The 18,668-nt window shown below is 33.5% G+C and overlaps 3 protein-coding genes across 5 annotated transcripts in view; 1 reads left to right on the top strand and 2 right to left on the bottom strand.

Moving 5' to 3' along the window:
* Positions 1-6,940, top strand: part of LOC110997724 (zinc finger and BTB domain-containing protein 44) — a 48,909-nt gene extending 41,969 nt beyond the window's left edge. For 2 of the 3 annotated variants that reach the window (XM_045632870.1, XM_045632869.1), the window contains exons 11-12: positions 1,987-2,043; positions 2,689-6,940. In XM_045632870.1, coding sequence (XP_045488826.1) covers positions 1,987-2,043; positions 2,689-3,119 — 488 coding nt within the window. In that variant the 3' untranslated portion in view covers positions 3,120-6,940. The remainder of the gene's footprint in view (positions 1-1,986; positions 2,044-2,688) is intronic. The other variant, XM_045632871.1, reaches the window with a different exon arrangement.
* Positions 6,941-8,577: 1,637 nt separating this feature from the next.
* LOC110997722 (H/ACA ribonucleoprotein complex non-core subunit NAF1) lies at positions 8,578-11,937 on the bottom strand. Its single transcript, XM_022266010.2, has 5 exons — positions 11,300-11,937; positions 10,816-10,976; positions 10,635-10,741; positions 10,379-10,515; positions 8,578-9,640 (listed from the first exon to the last, which is right to left on the bottom strand). The coding sequence occupies exons 1-5, from the start codon at positions 11,686-11,688 to the stop codon at positions 9,175-9,177; spliced, it is 1,260 nt and encodes a 419-aa protein (XP_022121702.2). The 5' UTR covers positions 11,689-11,937; the 3' UTR covers positions 8,578-9,174.
* Positions 11,938-12,369: 432 nt separating this feature from the next.
* Positions 12,370-17,851, bottom strand: LOC110997723 (fumarylacetoacetase). Its single transcript, XM_045632872.1, has 9 exons — positions 17,646-17,851; positions 17,147-17,254; positions 16,707-16,831; positions 16,494-16,634; positions 15,674-15,771; positions 14,718-14,873; positions 13,901-14,107; positions 13,414-13,562; positions 12,370-12,590 (listed from the first exon to the last, which is right to left on the bottom strand). Exons 1-9 carry the CDS (start codon positions 17,727-17,729, stop codon positions 12,390-12,392), a joined length of 1,269 nt encoding a protein of 422 aa, XP_045488828.1. The 5' UTR covers positions 17,730-17,851; the 3' UTR covers positions 12,370-12,389.
* Positions 17,852-18,668: the final 817 nt, after the last annotated feature.

Below are 18,668 nucleotides of genomic sequence, written 5' to 3'. Positions count from 1 at the left end.
GGCAGTCAAATTTATATGGTCACGTGACACTGCACAATTTTGTCCACATTCAAAATATAAGAATATTTTTTTTTTGTCAGGCAAAAATAATACTACTTATTGACATATAGTAAACATACTTGAATGTTAGTCAGCAAAGATGAATTCGTTTCCCGGGGACTCGAGCGCGTAAACGCTAAACGCTTTTAATAATTGCGATAAGAACTTAAACGATAATCTAAAAGTTAATTGTAACACTAAATTACGGTTAAAACCAGAATATAAAAACTTTGGAAATTACCGTCTTGTACGAGTTTTTATATTACAAAATGACATTATAATGAATCACCAGTTTTTATAACTATCTCATTTAGAGTACAGTCAAATACAAAAGTGTTTATGGTGTAATTAACAGTAATCGTTTGGTCAGAAATCCCTTTATATATTTCGCGGGATTGACGCAATTTCCGACTCTTATAACGCGGAATTTCTTCCCTATAACGCGGATATTTCTGTAGTGTGAAATTTACAAAAACTAGTTAATAATTACATTTGCACCTGCTTCTGTGTGTTATAAATTAAACTATATTAAATTCGTGTAACTAGTTTTTGAATTCTTCAAAAAAATGATTTTATGACACTACGCTATTTCAAGGGGTTTACTGTATATTTTAAATTTTAAATACTGAGCATTGGAATTTTGTCTGTCGCAATAAAAAAGACATTTAATATTATTTTTTAGAACATTTAAATTATTTTCCAAATGCCGTTTGTGTGTGACTGTACCTAGATAATATCACGACTCCATTGTATTTGTCCGTGTGTGCAAGCACTTCGAGCTTTTTATTTTTCGTTACAGCCTTTGATGAACTTTTTTGTTTAATGTTATTGTACTCTTGCGCCGTTTTTTGTGCCATATATTCTATGCATATTATATCATCGGAAAACAAGCGAACAACTAAATTTTAATATAACTCTTATAAATATACAATCTAAGAACATAAATAAAATTACCATAAGAAAAATGGTAATTACATATTACATATGAATAATCAAGATAAATTTTATGTTGTATAATGAACGGTGAACAAAAAAGTTCTAACGACATCCATAGAGAATAGTGTATAGAGCGAATAGTTTATTTGACAAGTGATCGCAAAACGTCGTGTCCTACTGGTCGATCGTTCGTTCGTGTTCGTGACGTACTGCGTACTTGTTCTCTATATGCACATACTTTAGGTGTGCTATAGCCTGTATCTTACCTTAAGTAAGGTGCAGTACATGCCTGTCTTTATAAATACAAAGATAAAGTGCTACTGCGCCGATGCTCCATCTTATGTTATTTAGGAGCCTTGTCTATGAGTCTCTGTGGTTCAAGATTGGACTAGAAGTCGTGATCACAATCCAATTAATATTTTATTGATTAGAAAAATATTTTTGATACAAATTTCAATATAATGTTTTTTTATATAAGTAAATTACAAATAACCTATATATGCAGATTCTTGCAATTTTCTTGTAAATCAAAATTTAATATTTAATAAAACAAAACTTGCCAGTTTTTCTGGTCAGGTCTTCGACCTTTATTTGGGAACTAATCAATATAAATTTAGAAGTAATAAATTTATTAGATTTTTTAATTGTAGCCTTCTAAATCTAATCTAATTGCAAAGTCTCTAATGAAATGTTGTTTAGACTTTGATATAAAACAGTTTTCACTTATGGAAATTGACCGTCGCAAAAAGTTGCATTGACATCTGTTGCATATTCTGTCATAAAGTGCGCTCCAAAATATTTTAGACGTCAATGTGACTTAATATTAACGTAATATCACACAGTCAACTGTCAAACATTGAAATAATTTTTTGGCAGTGCTTGAATCTATATTTGAGTTGAATTTGCCACCGATGCCACAGACTAGGATTATACGCTCTATGCTCTATTTCTCTGTTATGTAGTTTGTAGTCTTTGAACGTGTTGTGCAGAGCTAATAAAGTGTTTTCTTAGGTATGGATATGACAATACCGATGCAGTACGGCCTAGCTGCTGAGATAAACAAATTTTGTTAGTATAATACACTTTTTGGCATGGTCAATTGGGAAATTGTCGGTACTAATCGGTATTTTATAAGGGATCATAACTTGCAGCTGTAATTAACATAATAAATCGTATAAAAACGAAAGCTTTTTACGAATAATTGCTTCCATTCTTCTATTTTTGTAATACGCATGATACATATTCACATTATTGGGCAATTGCATGTTTATGTGCTTTTTAAGTTGTTAACAAAAGGCGTTCTTTTCCAGATAATTCAAATATATTGTATATAATGTAATAAATAAATTGATTGTCTAAGGGCCTGTTTCACAATGTCCGGATAAGTTCCAAATAAGCTATTTATTACTTATTGGTAGGATAAATAGTATTTTTGCGTTTCACGACTGTCAGATAGCACTATACGTCATGAAATTCGAAGTATCTTATTTGGAACTTTTATCTTTCGAATAATTTATGTGTTGCATAGCTATTTGACACTTTATCCAAACATTGTGAAACAGGCCCTAAAAATGATAACATTCTGTTTGATATGTTGACCAAATATAGATTTAGCCATTTTGAGGTTTCTCAAATGGTCAAAGTCGTTTTAACTACCTGATAACAGAATTTTATTAGTGATATATAAACTGTAACATCTGCGAATATTTCCAGACGGCCGACCGAACGAAAACTATAACGCGACCAACCTGCCATTCGGAGACTTCTCCTATTTAACGGAAATGATGTACAACCCTCTCGCGTACTCGTACGGTGTGACCAGCGTAGACCCGGACCGGAACATCGACGCCGACCACATGGCGTCCGAAACCCATGACAGGACGATCGACGTGTCAGATTCCTCCAGCGATGAGGAAGACTCCAGGGTGGAGCCGGAGGAGAACGTCCCGCCGGTCGCCTGCGAGACCCAAATAATGACGGTAGGCGACTGTCAAATTGTGAAACTACCCGCAAACGAGGACAAGGAGGACAAAGATCAGACGCAGATCGATACGAACGTTTCGGTCTCCACTCCCAGCTCGGTCACTATTACTCCCATCACCACTGTGGGTGACTGTACCATACGCCCGGTTGAGAACACATAATCCACAAGAGTTTACCCCATCATAGTCATACGATATGTTCTTCAGTAGTCTGGACTTTTGGGGATTCTCGAGTTTTGGGTGCTGTCAAAGTGAAGACAGTTCTTGGAGCGTTTGGGGTCGATTGAAAGGACCCCAGCGGATCTTTCGCGTCACTTTTGTGGGACGAGTCCGGACTATTCTGAAATTTTCCATTTTCCTCTCTGTCTTCCCTTATTATACTATGTGGGGTAGACGTATTGTTGTGGTAGCATAAAGTTGGGTCTATTTCAAAGTGCTTGTAGCATATGCTAGAATGTCTTCCTATTATTAATAAGTGGATGTCTCGATTCAATTTGGAACCTGCGTTGCCGGCTTCGAACCACTAATGGTAGAAATTTCCCCATTTTTCGAAAGTTGCGATTCGGTTTTAGATTTACGAAGGTTTTTTTTAAAGTAGAAAACGGAGCGGTGTCGCCACCCACGAATGCTACTACAATGATAATATTAGATTAAGTAACTGTAGATGCATTTAAATTGGAATAATTTATGGATCTTGAGATTTGATCACGGAAGCTTTACACGGCTTTGGGACGTTTGGCGTCGGGGACTCTCGGTTTTAAGGGATGTGACTGACGGAGTACGAAGTGCCCGACGCGAAACGGACCGACGCGACGAAACAGAGATACTCAGTCGACACAATTGGTTTCGGAACAAAAAGTCACAAGCGAACAGTGTTTTATGTGACAGCGAACCCGCCTGGTCCGCCAGTGTTGCCATAGACTATTTTTATTTGACTCACAGAGTTCTCGCATAAGACACTGTTTCTATAGTAAGTATAACTATTTTGCGATACTCTACAGAGGAGTCATTTACCGCGTATTTTAATGGAATTAGGTAGGAATTCTCGGTTGCCTTCGTTGTGGCTCTTGGTGTGTGACTTTGGGCGCGCGGCCTATGTCGGGGAGATTTTTAGCTTTAATAATGAAAAAAAACGTCACTTCCCTTCCGACGTTTCCTTCGGTCAGCGCCTCGAGCGACGGACGTAATCTTTGTGGATCTGATTTATTTTCTAGTGATCCGTACCAGACTTGATATAGTAGTTTTGTAACGTAGATTGGCCGTCTATTAACGAGATTTCCGTATATATTGGATGTGTAGTAGCACAGCTGTATCGCCTTTACTCTTATCTATGTGAATAGCGAGTAGCGAGTAGTGATTAGGTAAAAATTTGAAAAAATTCTAAAACATAACACCACACGAACAAGTGATACGTGCGCTAAATATTTTTAGTCGGACATAATTTAATGACATATATTTCTCTAATCGTTTATGCCTGTATGTGTAATCTTAGTACGTAATTCGATTTCTCGCGGGAATGTCGCCATCTTGGACGTCCGTCAACGTCAACGTCAAATTCACGATCTGTCAAACGAGACGTCGGGCGCATTGGGCCGCAAATGTATATTCTGACAGCTATCCAGTCATTGATGCTGTTAAACAGTCGATTGGACTTTATTTAAGTTTCTTGAGTTCCTTTACACGCTTCGCTATGTGCGTGATGGCTTCTTTAAAGATTTTTCACTTGGTTTTAAATATCATATCACTAATGTACCTATATTATGGATATTTTGGTTTATTTTTGCGTAGATTATGATAATAAAAGTATTTCACAAAAATAAAAATATGTAAGTTGTTTAGTATCATTTACTATTCGATTATAGTAGTCGCATTATGAACTGAGGGTTCGGGTTATAAATGATAATTATCTGTCTGTCTCGAACTTACAAGTGTGTAAGAACAGTAGAGGTGCATATAATAGAAATAATTTTTCGCTATATGAAAACAGAAGTTTTTAATTTGTTCGTTAAATGTCACCATTGAAAAACTCGTTAGAAAAATCCAATGCGCGTATTACGAAGCGTAAGTTATGTATAGTCATAAGAAAAATCTTATATTTATAGAAAAAAAACAACTTCACTCGTAACGACCAATCAGAGTCAAGAGTGCAGCTACGTATCATTAACGGGTTGCATAACGTGCACATACTGTCTGACATTTATAGCCCGACGACTCAGTTAAAATGCGTCCTTTAGCGGGAACAAATGGCCGATCACCTAGGTATTTGCCTTAAAACCGGCGATGTTTCAGCCACATACAGAGTTTATAATTTTTTATCGAAGAAGCCATCACCCATACGTTTTACAAGTATTAATTAGTTCCCTTGAATTTGTACAGTAGTATAGTTCCTAACGATTAATCAAAATTATAATCCTCGAACTAACTTAGTGGTAAGTTTTTAGTTTACGAGATCAAATTAGTTCACTATTAGTGATATGTTTATTTTAGTCCGCTTTACTTAATAAGACTGCTCGCTTTTTCATTTGCCCTAGAGGCTTCATCTGGCAAGCTGAGGTGAGAGTTTATTTAATACAAATGAATCTGTATTTTTATACTAAAGATAAGTTTCCGAATAATCTGTGTCCCACGCGGTAGGTTAGGTTTTTAAGTTTTAACGGCCCTATTGGCAGCTGATGTGCGGTTGCAAGTCATTGTCGTTGGGAAATACGTGAATGCTGAACACAGAGGAAATTTGACTAAATTGAATGCATTTTGTCACACGAAATTTATTAGTTCTACAGACTAAAGTTTTTTTATTAAAAATTTACAGCCCGTAGTATTCGGAACTATATGGAAGCATGGTAGATTTCGAGCTATTAATAAACATATGATAAAAATAGATTTATCATATATTGATGACGTATCGAAAAGTGTCTAAGAAAATTAAAAATGGCGTCCACTGTTTTTAGGACAGTTACATTAATCGTTAAGTTCAGACTATGAATCTTAACGAGAATAGCCATTATTTATCGAGCCATAATACCTTATGTGATCTTATATATTTTTTAATGTGAATAAATGAATTATAAAATGTTTAATAAAATAATGAATTATTAATTATTATGGTATATTTCATGAATTGAAATTGTTTTAATACATAAAAAAACATAATTGATAATGAATCTCCGATAAACAATAATGTTGGTTTAAGTCATTTTTCCAATTCGACATTGGGTTGTAATCGCACTACAGCAAGTTTTGGCAATAAATGATTGTATAATTATTTATGGAATGTTGTATGAGCGCCCGGTTGTATTGCATTTATATTAAGTTTTATTTTTATTATGTCCCGCGACGCAACTAAGAGTATGGAGTATATAACGTAAATTTGCATTTTTCATTAAACATGATTTTTTATTATCATCGATCAAATTATAATCCTTTTTATATAAAATGCCTCACTAGCTCGCGACGAATTCGCTGTTCGCGCCAAAATGTTAATTATTATTATAATATTGGCGACATACTTAAAAATCACTGCCTTAAAATATTCTTTGTTGCGTCACGATTATGCTTTTAATCAATTTTAATTTAAGTTATACCTATAGGTTTTATTAGGGTCTCGTCAATGAAATTATCAATTATTAATAATGATTTTTATTCCTCCAATGTATGCTCTCTGTCGCATCATGTACGGCGAGATCTAATTCGTTTTAATCAAATCATCAACAATATATTAATTAGTTTTAATTATGTTATTCCTGTTTTGTGAAATGTCTATCATTTTACGTTGTGATCATGTGAGTGCAAAATTATTTTGACCATTTTAATTGACTTTGTCAATGGGCAGCAGAATGTTATGGACACATTAATTTCTGCATAGTCCGAGAGCAGTATTTTTTAGCTGTAGTCTTTATATAAACTTTTTTTTATTTTAACAATTGTGAAATTCAATCGTTAGTTAATTTCTAACAATGAAATATTTAATAAAGAAATTACAAAACTATCCGTCTTTTAATTTCCTTGCTACGATGTTTTTTTTAAATAAATGACATTGACATAACAAACAAACAAAATATCTTTATTCATCTAGGTAAACAAGTACACTTATGGACGTCAAAAAAAATAAGCGGGCAAGAAACTTTCCGCCACTCTTTAATCACCAAGTTTTTAATACAAATTGTTTGAACTGGAGCAAATCAATGCCGAGGATTAGGGCCATTTAAGTATCCGTCACATTTATAAAAACCTTTATTGATTCATTTACTTTTAACTAGGGCTTTGAAATTAGTTAGTGTTAATTCTCTAATTTTGCTTGGGAGTTTATAGTAAAAACAAATACAATTTCCATATAGAGTGGTTTATCTTCTGGTCCTAGTTGGTCACACACTCAAATTAGTTCTATTACGCGTTACATACGCTGTCTAACTTCACCAAGTAAATTATTCTTATAAGTATTGGATCACTACGAATTTTATATTGATATACAACGCCTACTATTGTCGCACATTTAATACAGTATAATATTTGAACTAGTGACCCGCCTCAGCTTCGCACGGGTGCAGGTTTTTATTATGTATTGTTATTTCCGTCGCTGGAAAGCTCCGATAATATACGCGACATATGCCATGACGGACTTTTCTGTAGACCTTTTCAATGTTATAAACTTTAGTAAATAAATAAATAAAAAATAAAAAGTTCTCATAATATTTTCACAGATGTATATCCTTTCAATAAAATATTATCATAGGTATCTTATTGTCATTTTTAGACAATTTATCTTTTACACAAAAGATAAATTGAGTATTATAATATGCTTATTTCACTCGAGTCATTTTTATAAAAACAACTAGCGACCCGCCCCGGCTTCGCACGGGTGCAATGCTGATACTAAACTGACACTACAGAAAATCTGTGACGGTGTATATAAAAATGTGGGTTATCCATAAGAGATAGACATAATATACCATCACGGACTTTTCTGTAGACCTTTTCAATGTGTACAATACTTAGTACATTATTTTGATAAAACTCGTAGGGTTCAGCCTGCGCTTGCAATGTAAGCGGAAAAAATGTAATTATTTACGACATCACATTAGAAACCTCAAAAATAACAGTACTTTTAAAAAAAATCCGCATCAAAATCCGTTGCGTAGTTTCAAAGATTTAAGCATACAAAGGGACATAGGGACAGAGAAAGCGACTTTGTTTTATACTATGTAGTGATAATATAGTTAAACCATTTATATCAGTGGTTTGACTTTATTGCTAAGGGCTATTCGATAATTTATTAAAATTATTTGTAATTTGAATTTCAGTTTTTCTTTTTTGGTAAATATACTTACTGTGTTTAGTTAACAATTTCCTAGTAATTTCTTCCTCAAATATTATTTCTTCAGTGATCAATTTAATTTTTACTGTGTATGTTACACAGGGTTCAAAAGAATTTTAAATATATTTTTTTTATTTAAATTTATGTATTAAATATACAAGGTTTTTCAGGCTGAACGTTCCATAGCTCTAGTAGACGTAGGCAGCTTTTTTTTTATCTTTCGGCTTCGCACAAAAATCACTACCAAAAAAGTAAGAAAACTTCTTGGTTGTCAGTTTTGTTAGTCATAGGATGAAATAAAAACAAACATTAACTATCATAATTATATTTAAAGATAAATACAGGTATTTGGATAACAACACTAGAATATCAAACACTTGCTTTAATCAGAGCGAGCATTTTTGTTAATAGAAGTTATAGGCACAATATTTTTAACTTTTCATATGAAAAGCACCAATTGTTAAAGGAAATTTAAATTGAGTATATATTAAAATACATTTTAATCATTGGTATACCGTCTCATTGATCAATGTCTGATCATTGCGGCAAAGCAGATATAAATTTCATTTGCAAAAAATATAGAAGATCTTTCCTGCAATATAGGTACTTGATTAATCGACAACTTAAAGTTTCAACACTTTAATTAAATTTTCCTTAGGAACTAAACCAGAGATTCACAGTCGAGACTTAGCGCTGTGACTTACATATGTCAAATTGACAATTGACACAAGGAAGTCATACTTAGCTAATTCGACTATGACTCTTATCCTAAATCCTTTTGTTTCGTTCCCATAGCTGCTAACATTTCGAACTCACTGTTGGAAAAGGAATGAAATATTTTCAAAGCATGCATAACTATATAATTAAATGCATGCAAAATGGCTTTTAAAAATGCCTTGATAACTTTTATGTCCCAGGTGGAGGCGGCTGTCTCCATTGGGGATGTGCTCCGGGCATATTGCAGTAATTGGAGCCAAATGTGGGCATATTATGTCTAAATGGCATCATATTGGGCGCTCCAAGAAAAGGTGGCCGACCAAATCGCATCCTTGGACGCACAAACATGGGTGGAGCAATCATTGGCCGGGTAAATCCGGGAGGGGGATTCATATTTGGGTGGGGGGGAGGTATTCTGCCGTGGAAAACTGGAACATTTGGACCTCGGTAGTTACTATTTCTATTTCTAAATTGGGGTGTTTTTCGTTTAGCTTCAAGTATTTTACGATCCTTCGATGTTTCTCCAGCTGTACTTTCTTGTCTATTCTGTTTTTTCTCTCTTCTCACTCTCCTTTCTTCTTCGTCATCGGAAAATTCGGCTTGATTCGGTGGTGTTTCGACGTCGTTTAACCATGATGCGTCACAGCCTTTTACTCTGAAAATAGTGTTGTCGTATTATAATATAACCAATTAAATTTTTTGTTTAAAAAAAAACGTAAAACAAATGCAATTTTAAAACGTTTCGAATTACTTTGTTATCTCTTTAAATTTATTAGTTTAATACATATGTTTCTTATTACGTTACGATGGAATTATTATTAAGTTTAAAATATACCTGCATTTTTTAACAACAAATTGAAGTATGTACTGAAAACATTTTAATATCAAAATAATTAATGCCATCTGTTGGATATATTACCATTGAACGCTTGTAATGTGACAGATAAACAATCCTAATATTGGGTTCAGCGCCATCTATTACCACTTTTATCAAACATATTAGACCAGGCAGGTGACCCTGAATTCTTGCTTAACTGTTATAATATTATACTAGAGCCATAATATAAAATCACATCTTCAATACAAATCCAACTTATAGTGGCAATGTACATGATAGTGTTTGTCATACAACTTTAGATATCTCTTATTAAATACTTAGTACACATCTATTTTTATGAGAGTATCTGCTTAATTAATCCTAAAAAAATTGCGGATTTATAAAAAAATCTAACTTTTGTCATAAACATTTTGGGTTTGGAATTAAAATAGGGTCCTCATACAATGCTAGGTTTCCATATCATACTCTACTAGAAACTATATTTAATTGAAATAACAATCAACACACATAATAAAACTACAAATACTTTTAAAATTAAGTAACAAAAAAACATACTTCATAAGTTGCTGAACTAACACATAGTTGGTGTGAGGAGTATCTGGTGCTATGAATACATCCATATTTACATCTACTCCTCGTTCAGCAATGTGATCAGCGGAGTTGAATCTTACACAATAATGTGGCTGAGATACCTGTAAGTATTCTATGGTTAATTATAAATCAAAACAAGATAAACAGAACAATCAACATTTGCTTGCCTGAGTAGTGAGCCATGTATTTAGCATTAAAGTAGCTTAAAAATAGTACTTACAGGTCCAAAAACGTCAAACACTTGACCAAGTGGTTTAGCACCATTTTCCAAGAACAATATACTATCTATATCTACAGCTGGTGTTTCAGGTAATCCTTGAACTACAACTGTAAATTATAAAATTACTATAACATTCAGCACTCTATAATATAAAATTGAAAACGAAACTCCCCGGACTTACCTAATCTATCTACGATACTGCAAATTTTTCCAATCTTAGTGGTTTCTTGAGCTGGTATACTTATGGTAAGATCTTCTATGGGAGGGAGCTCATCAAGACCTATTTCACCTGGAACCTTAGGAGGAACCAATATCTCAGCTTGATTTCCACTTATCTCATCCCTTCCAACAAAATGGGATTTATATTAGTATCTAGTATATCCAATAACACAGAGAAGTTTACCGTAATACAAGGTGAAGGTTACAAATTAACATAGAATGTTTCCATGACAACTCAAGGTTATTAATACTTTTTTTTCTAATCAAAAAGGTATTGCCTAGCTTGATCATATTAAATATATTAACAATAATTGAGTTTGTGGCAGAGACAAAATAACATTTATATGGTATCTTTTCATAATAAACAGAAAAATAATAGAATCATCTTATTATAAAATTAAATTATACAGTGAGGATACTAATGAATTTTATTAAAGCTGTAATACCCGCTATAGGCCCCCTCAATGTCCTTGATTGAATCCACATCACTATCACTAGAATCTTCAGAGCTATCAGACTCTGAGTCATCACTATCCTCATCATCAACTCTGTACATTGTTACATCGTATTGTGAGACAGCATTCTCTGTACTATCTATTATCATGTGTGTTGTAACTTCTCCATCGCTTTCACCAGAAGGTAAAGGACCATGAGCACAGGCGTTTATTATGTTATTTTTTAACACCATTTCACTTAGTTCCACAGTATCCGAATCTCCGTCAGTCTCAGCGGCATTTTCATTCGATGGCGTATATTCTGATTCTGAATCCGAATTATATTCAGATAATAAACTTAAAGACACGTTTTTATTATTGCTTCGGTCGTGATTTTCCATTGCGAATCCACGAGGACGGCACTAACATCAATTCCGTTTTAACTGTAAAACTATTGTCATTTATAGCTTTAAGCTTAGGCACTAATTAAAACGTTAAATTACAAAGGATCTTATATGTAAAATTAATCCATACTGCGAAGTAAACTAGGGGTAAGATATTTTGAGTAGGAAATGAAGTTGCAAAATGCTGTACAGCAAGAGCAGCATACGGAAAATTGCTGTTTTTAAACACTTCACACTTGACGTTGACAGCCTAAACTCAAAACTGTCATATTGATAACATACAATAAACATAATAAATGTTTGTATGCAACTTCTTTGTATGATGTCTATGCTTTATACATATTATTATGGTAGTCCCAGTCTATGGTATTATTTTACATTTACAATATTTTTTTTTGTTTAAATTCTGCCGCTGAAGGATTAAAACTTTTTCATCGCCTTTTAAAGTTTATTTTGTATACGAATGTTAGTTACAAATACAGTCTGGTAATGTTATGATATACCTATAGATGAATATTGAAAACAAAATAATAGTATAGGGTTTTAAATTAAATTGAACACTTTATCTGTTTAAATAATACATATTTTTTCAGGCTATTTCAATATCATTTCTTTTTCTAAGCGTTATTAAGCTACATAGATTTGAATAAGGATTCATTGTGAAGAAAATATGATGAATAAATTTAGACAAGAAAATTTTATTCAAATGGTACAGCGGGTAGCAATTTTCCTGCACAGTTGCCGAAACCGATGCGAACGCCATTTTCATTAACGCAGTAACCGCGGAGTATAACAGTGTCGCCATCTTGTAAGAATTTACGTTCCTCACCAGACTTTAGACGTAAAGGTTTCGTTCCTTTCCAACTTAATTCAAGCATACTGCCATAAGAATCAGATGTCTGGAAAAAATATTTCAAATTAAAAAAAAAAATCATGAAAGGATAGCAACTGAAATCCAATGACAGTCACGTTTATGATAAGAATAACTTTGTTCGTTATTTCGATTCCTCAAAAGAGGTAAAAAGGCTGGTGAAGTTATAAATGATTATCAAAATAGTTGATCAATTTAGTTATATTTTATTCGATACATTCCGTATAGTCTATGACTGTGGCAAACGAGCCTATGGAACGCCCAGGCAGTCATCGCAGCATATAGTTACACATAATAGTGGGTGTTTTGCCCATGAGCCTGCCTATGAGGCAGAAGAATACTCTTTCTTTAAAGAATTGCGCAATTCACAGGGTACCACAGGGTTCTAAAGTTCGCTAGTTCGCAAAAGAAAATGTCTTGTCGAGCGGACCGTTAAAGATAATGCTGATTCCAGCCATCATGGAGATGCTGACGAAATTTTGAATCAATAATAGGGATCAGAAACTTAGCAAACATTATTGGAAATTTAAATAGATCATACATAATATTCTGCAAGTCCAAAATCCACATAAATACAGGTCGAATTACCTTTATTCCACGAAAGTCGGTTAAACGCATTCAAGGTTTTCAATATGCTAAATATATTTGGTTTAAATAAATCTTGTACTATGAACATATAAAAATAAATATATATTCATAAATTTCTTTTTTTTTATATATATCGGGGCAAACGGGCAGGATGATCATCTGATGTTGCCTATGGACACTCACATTACTGGATAGCTTGCAAGTGTGTGGCCGGCCTTTTAGAAATTACCAGTCTAAAGGACCCAGTCGAATTGAGTACTTACGTCACCACTGATGGTCCCCGAGCCGAGAAGATCTCCAGGGTTGAGGTTGCATCCTGTGATGGTCTGCTGAGCCAATTGCTGCTTAACTGTCCAATATAGGAACCGGTAGTTGGAACGACTAATCGTAGTGACCACTGGTGATTTTTCAGCTGAGAAATAAAAATAATACAATATATTTAAGTATTAAATCGTGAAAATTAATCTCAAGAAATACCTATGGAAATTGCAAAACTGCTTCATCCATTTTTTCTAACGGCTTAAAATAGGAAAAAAACAACGCTTCCACAGACAAAATAACATAACAAAAAACAGTCTTTTAAAAGTTGGTACGCTCTTTTCAGTCTAATTGGTTCGGAAATACTTCAGTCAGCTGGTTCCACATAATGGTGGTGCGCGGTAGAAACTGCCATAAGAAACACTCAGTTGTGTGACGACGGACTTCGAGGTTGATTTCTGATTTAGGAACATACGCTTAAATATTACTTACATATCAAATCCACTTCCAGTTTAATATCAAAGTTGAAGTTATCTTCATGTTTTAAGTAAGGGAATGGTGGCGGGTTTTGAGGGTAGTTCTCTACAATGTAAGGTCTCAAGGCGTCTACCGTCACCACCCAAGGCGAAATTGTTGTTCCCAAATTTTTGGCCGTAAATGGCCCTAAGGGTACGTACTCCCATTTTTGAATGTCGCGAGCTGAAAGTTTTGGGATTATTATTATTAATAATCAAGCCACATTTAAACACTTTTTGGGTTTTGGCTCTTCCTCTCTCTTTCTATATTAGGGTATTAAAGTAGGATGATACATCGTTTTAGCGTTTTAGCCTTTTTTCTGTGCCTGACCGGTATTGACTTTTATAAAGACATGTCGGTTTTTAATGTGACATGTTGGTTTAGGAGGCTCACCTGATGTTATGTTATACCACCAACCCATGGACACTCAAATTGTTAGAAGGCTCGCAAGAGCATTGCCAGCCGTAAGTCAGTAGTTACACTTCTTTTTATAGACCCTAGCTCGGAGTGGTTCAAAAACACTTCAGTGAAACGGATGTTTTCTCTCATCAGACAAGGCACAAGTATTCCTTTGTGTATCTTAGTCGATACTAGTACGCGCAATTAGCTAAAAATATTGAAATGTAATGAAGAAGAAAACTGGCTTTTTTAGTTCCAAAATTCACAGGTAAATCAAAGTAGGGCACAATATCTTAATACATATTATCATTACATATATTAATAAATTAACAACTCTACTCTACTCTACTGCGCCTACAAAAAATATGGTGTACGTAGTTCAGTGTATACGCACCACTCCAATCGTTCATCAATGCAAATCCGAAGATGTGTTCTTCAGCTTGTTTGGCAGTCACTCTTTCACCTAGTTTAGTAGGAGGTCCACCAACGAAGCAGGCCATTTCTAATTCAAAATCCATCAATCTGCATGGACCGAAATGGGGGTCGGCGCCTGGTATTCATACATATTATAACTTACAACTAAGCAAAATTACTAATCGTAGATTTGACTCTATTTAAGAATTGCTTGGATTAAAAACAATAGATATGTTTTGATCCTCCACTATAATATATCAAAAAATCAGAAGTGATTGAATTTTTAAAGGCAAAGTGTAAACAGCATAACTTGTCTATTATTGTTTGTATTATATATGGCACTAGTAGACTGGGTCAAGCTCTGGCTAAGGTTTTTGTTATATTACATAGTAGTAAACTATTCAAGGGAAACGGTAGGAGAACTTACGTGAAAGGTAGATAGCTGATGTGAGACGTTGGTACTTTTAACAGAATTGTATCAAATAATAAACAAAATTTGCAATAAAATAATATTGCGGGTAGGTATAAATTAAGCTATCCTATCTTTTAAGTTAGATCGAACTGCACTCGGTGTACAAATTTGATTCAGGCTGGTTTTATGCTGGCTTTAGTGTCACGCCGACCCCACGCGCACCGTCGGCGCTAATGGTCGACATATATGAACTTCTAGGAAGCGTTTTTGAATGATGCGTGGCTATCAGCGCGCACGGTGGTTAGCGCTGATGGCAGACCGGCCGTACGCATCATAATTAACCAATAAGTAATCAATTTGGAACTCATCTGGATATAGTGAAACACCCTTACTCTAGTAAAATGTTGATTATAAGGACGACCACAAGCATACTGCTTTATAGAAAGCATAATTAAACAATTATACTTGCAGGATGCAAGCCACGAAGATATCTCCAAACAATTTATAATGAAAGTTTTAAGTACCTTCAACTGGCAAAGTTTGTCCATATGGTCTCCTAATCGGTGTTCCGGATACAATAATGGAGCTGGATCGACCATGGTAGCCGACTGGTATATATTTCCTAAAAATAATTTTCGTGAAACACTGCCCCAGTATTTTTTTTATTTATTTATTTATTATATAAATAATCTTAAATAAATTGTTAACTCGTTTGAAGTGGTGGACATATAAGTTCTTGAATAAGAGGGGTTCACTCTTATTAAAGTAGGATGCAATTTAGGAAAAATTTTTGATAGGGCAATGCCAGCCACCAATAACATTTGGTGATTATTTCGTAATTCTACAGCTAAAATAATTTACATTTAATACAAAACTATTAGGTATACTAAAGATGTATCCAAAGATTGAATACATAATATTAAGAAAAATGTTCAATACTACTAGTGTATAAGTGAGGGTATGTTCATGGTGCCGGTGATTTATACCCCATTTACATTCAGCCGTAGTAAGTAGGGAAGTGGGCAGGACGAGTGTGTAAACGCGATACTTCGTCGTAAGTATCGCGTCCTGCCCACTTCTCTGCTCACTATGCTGGATGTAAATGCGGCATTAGGGCTGTGGATATTCTTAACACCCATTTTAAGCATATAGCATAAACCAGTTTAAGGCTTGTATTGGTTGTTGTATGTCCGGGCTGCGCGATACAAAACTAAGTAAGTTTCATTGCATAGTTGGTTGTTTAGTGTTCAGTGTATCAATGTAAAATGTCACTTTTAAATAAAAAAATTGAATATAAATGATGAGATTCCATAGACAAATAAAAAGGTTTTATAAAAAGCTCACCAGTTAGGCATGAGCGCATTTTCTTTGCTCCTGAACATAATGCCAACGTTGGTAGCATGATGTATAGAGGAATAGAAATCTGTGTAATCACCGATGTCAGCTGGTAAATGCATTTTGGCTTCGCTCTGCTTGACAAATGCCCTATAGAAAAACATACAAAATGAAAATATTCATTAATGAATAATTAAATAAAATCCATTAATTTGTTTTTACCTTTCTCGTAATTGTGAATCATTTTGTAAAGTTTGATTATTTACATCCAATAGATTTTGTATCGTTGCTCTTGCTTCACTCCAATAACTTTTTTTCAACTCCATAAAAGAGTTTAATTTTTCTTCCTATAATCATATAACAGATAGCTAACTATTGTTTCAATTAAGAATGTCAATATATTATATACAAAATTAAATAAACTCAAAAAACGAACTAAAAGAAAGTGAGAAATGAAAACTATCGTTGCAATAGAGAACATTTCTGTAAAAAATACGAAAGGGAAATCAAAATGTTTGACTATTAACAATAACAGTCATACTAAACAGTGTTTTATTATAAAAATAATAAAGGGCCTGAATACGAATTTATCGAAAGGTTATGCAAATTCTAAAGTTAATTATATTCATTTCATTATCATAACCAGTCTATTCTATACTTACTTTGAAAACATGTTGTTGGTCTCTCAAGAGATCGCCATTAAATAAATGCGATATGACATTCAAATCTAATATCCATTCGCCGATAGCCACTCCTATGTGTTTTTGTTCCTACGATAATAAAGTAGATTTTATTGCTATTGTATGGGCACATTCTACCAAGACGCTAATTTTCAGTTTCAAAATTACCGCGTCAATATAATTTTAACACAGATTATAATTTATATCATATAATTTAGATTATCTTGACTATTAAGGGATATATCTTTCAAAAATAAAATAAAACAAACAAAAAAGTTAATTATATAATTATAGTACAATAATTATTATACCTAGTATAATTTAATACTAACTTGCGAAGTTAAAAAATATTTTTTTACGAAGATTGATAAAAAAGGTCACATTGATGTAATATATAATATTTTATTTTATGTGTATGATGGACATTTACCTACTTTAATTCGCACATATGCAATATGTAGGATATTATAGAAATACTTACATTTTTAGGCGAAGTAAATACACCATAAGGTAAATTTTCAATAGGAAAGTCGGTGTCTGACGAATATTCTATGAACGACTTCATAACGTCTGTATGGTTGACGGGTCACAACTAAAATCACGTTTATTAATCTAAAACAAGTCTATGTAAATAAGCTTAACAAACTTGTTTACTGCCGGTTGAGTTTTATAGATAAGTGGTGAGGTTAGGTTTGACATTTCTTAGTCCCAAGGACATTCGATTATTTGCGCCTGTGATTTTTTACAAGAAATAAAACACTGCTTAGTTTAAAGTAATTGCTATAGATTCAAAACTTAGCAATGAATTGTATGCCTGTAACCTACTAATTTGAGGGCGCTGGATTCCAATTACCTCATTTTTTAGAATATTAATGCCTTAATTTTTAATGGACCATAAATAAGAAGTTTGATAAAGGCTGAAAACTGAAGAAATTTATTCGTTTCTTTTAATGTGGTTGTTTTTCTTAAGAAACGATAAATTTTTCAACAACTCTTTATGCAACAGAAATGCCGATCCTTTATTATTTTAGGTACCTGCTTCAAAAAGACTTACATCATGCTATCTCTGTTGCTAAAATATAAAGATGATTCTAGTTGTCCCTTCCATATGGTAGTTTCATGTGGAGAGGAAAGGGCAAGAAACTCACTCACTCACTCTTTAAAAAAAGAATTTACAATATTTGTATACATTTATTAAATAATTATATGAGAAGACAATATCCTCCCAGCATAAAATTACTATACAGTTCTACTATTGTATTATAAGTATACATGTTCCTTACATACTTACAAATATTACTAACCATAGAATATTATAAATTAAAATATAATAAAACAGTGTGTAATTAACATAAAATAATGTGTTTGTATTATACAACAAAAAATATGTAATAAATAGATCAGCAACCAATTGATTTTGTCAAGGCTCTATGATTGTCACATGGAGCAGGACCAGCATGTTTCCAAGCATTCTTATCTTGAATATAATCCTCTAATTTAATAA

The sequence above is a fragment of the Pieris rapae genome, chromosome 21 (assembly GCF_905147795.1).
Source record: "Pieris rapae chromosome 21, ilPieRapa1.1, whole genome shotgun sequence".
Lineage (NCBI taxonomy): Eukaryota > Metazoa > Arthropoda > Insecta > Lepidoptera > Pieridae > Pieris > Pieris rapae.
Note: the sequence above shows the minus strand (reverse complement) of the source record. Positions and strands in the feature narration are given on the sequence as shown.

Excerpts from the sequence above, each read along its gene's own strand:
- LOC110997722 (XM_022266010.2), bottom strand. The coding sequence starts at position 11,688 with ATGGAAAATCACGACCGAAGCAATAATAAAAACGTGTCTTTAAGTTTA. Across the intron at positions 10,977-11,299 it reads ATTGAGGGGGCCTATAGCGG|GGATGAGATAAGTGGAAATC; the intron begins GTATTACAGCTT and ends TTTTGTTGGAAG. Across the intron at positions 10,516-10,634 it reads TGTTTGACGTTTTTGGACCT|GTATCTCAGCCACATTATTG; the intron begins GTAAGTACTATT and ends GAATACTTACAG.
- LOC110997723 (XM_045632872.1), bottom strand. The coding sequence starts at position 17,729 with ATGAAGTCGTTCATAGAATATTCGTCAGACACCGACTTTCCTATTGAA. Across the intron at positions 16,832-17,146 it reads ACCAACAACATGTTTTCAAA|GAAGAAAAATTAAACTCTTT; the intron begins GTAAGTATAGAA and ends ATATGATTATAG. Across the intron at positions 14,108-14,717 it reads ATTGATGAACGATTGGAGTG|CTCGCGACATTCAAAAATGG; the intron begins GTGCGTATACAC and ends CAAAACTTTCAG.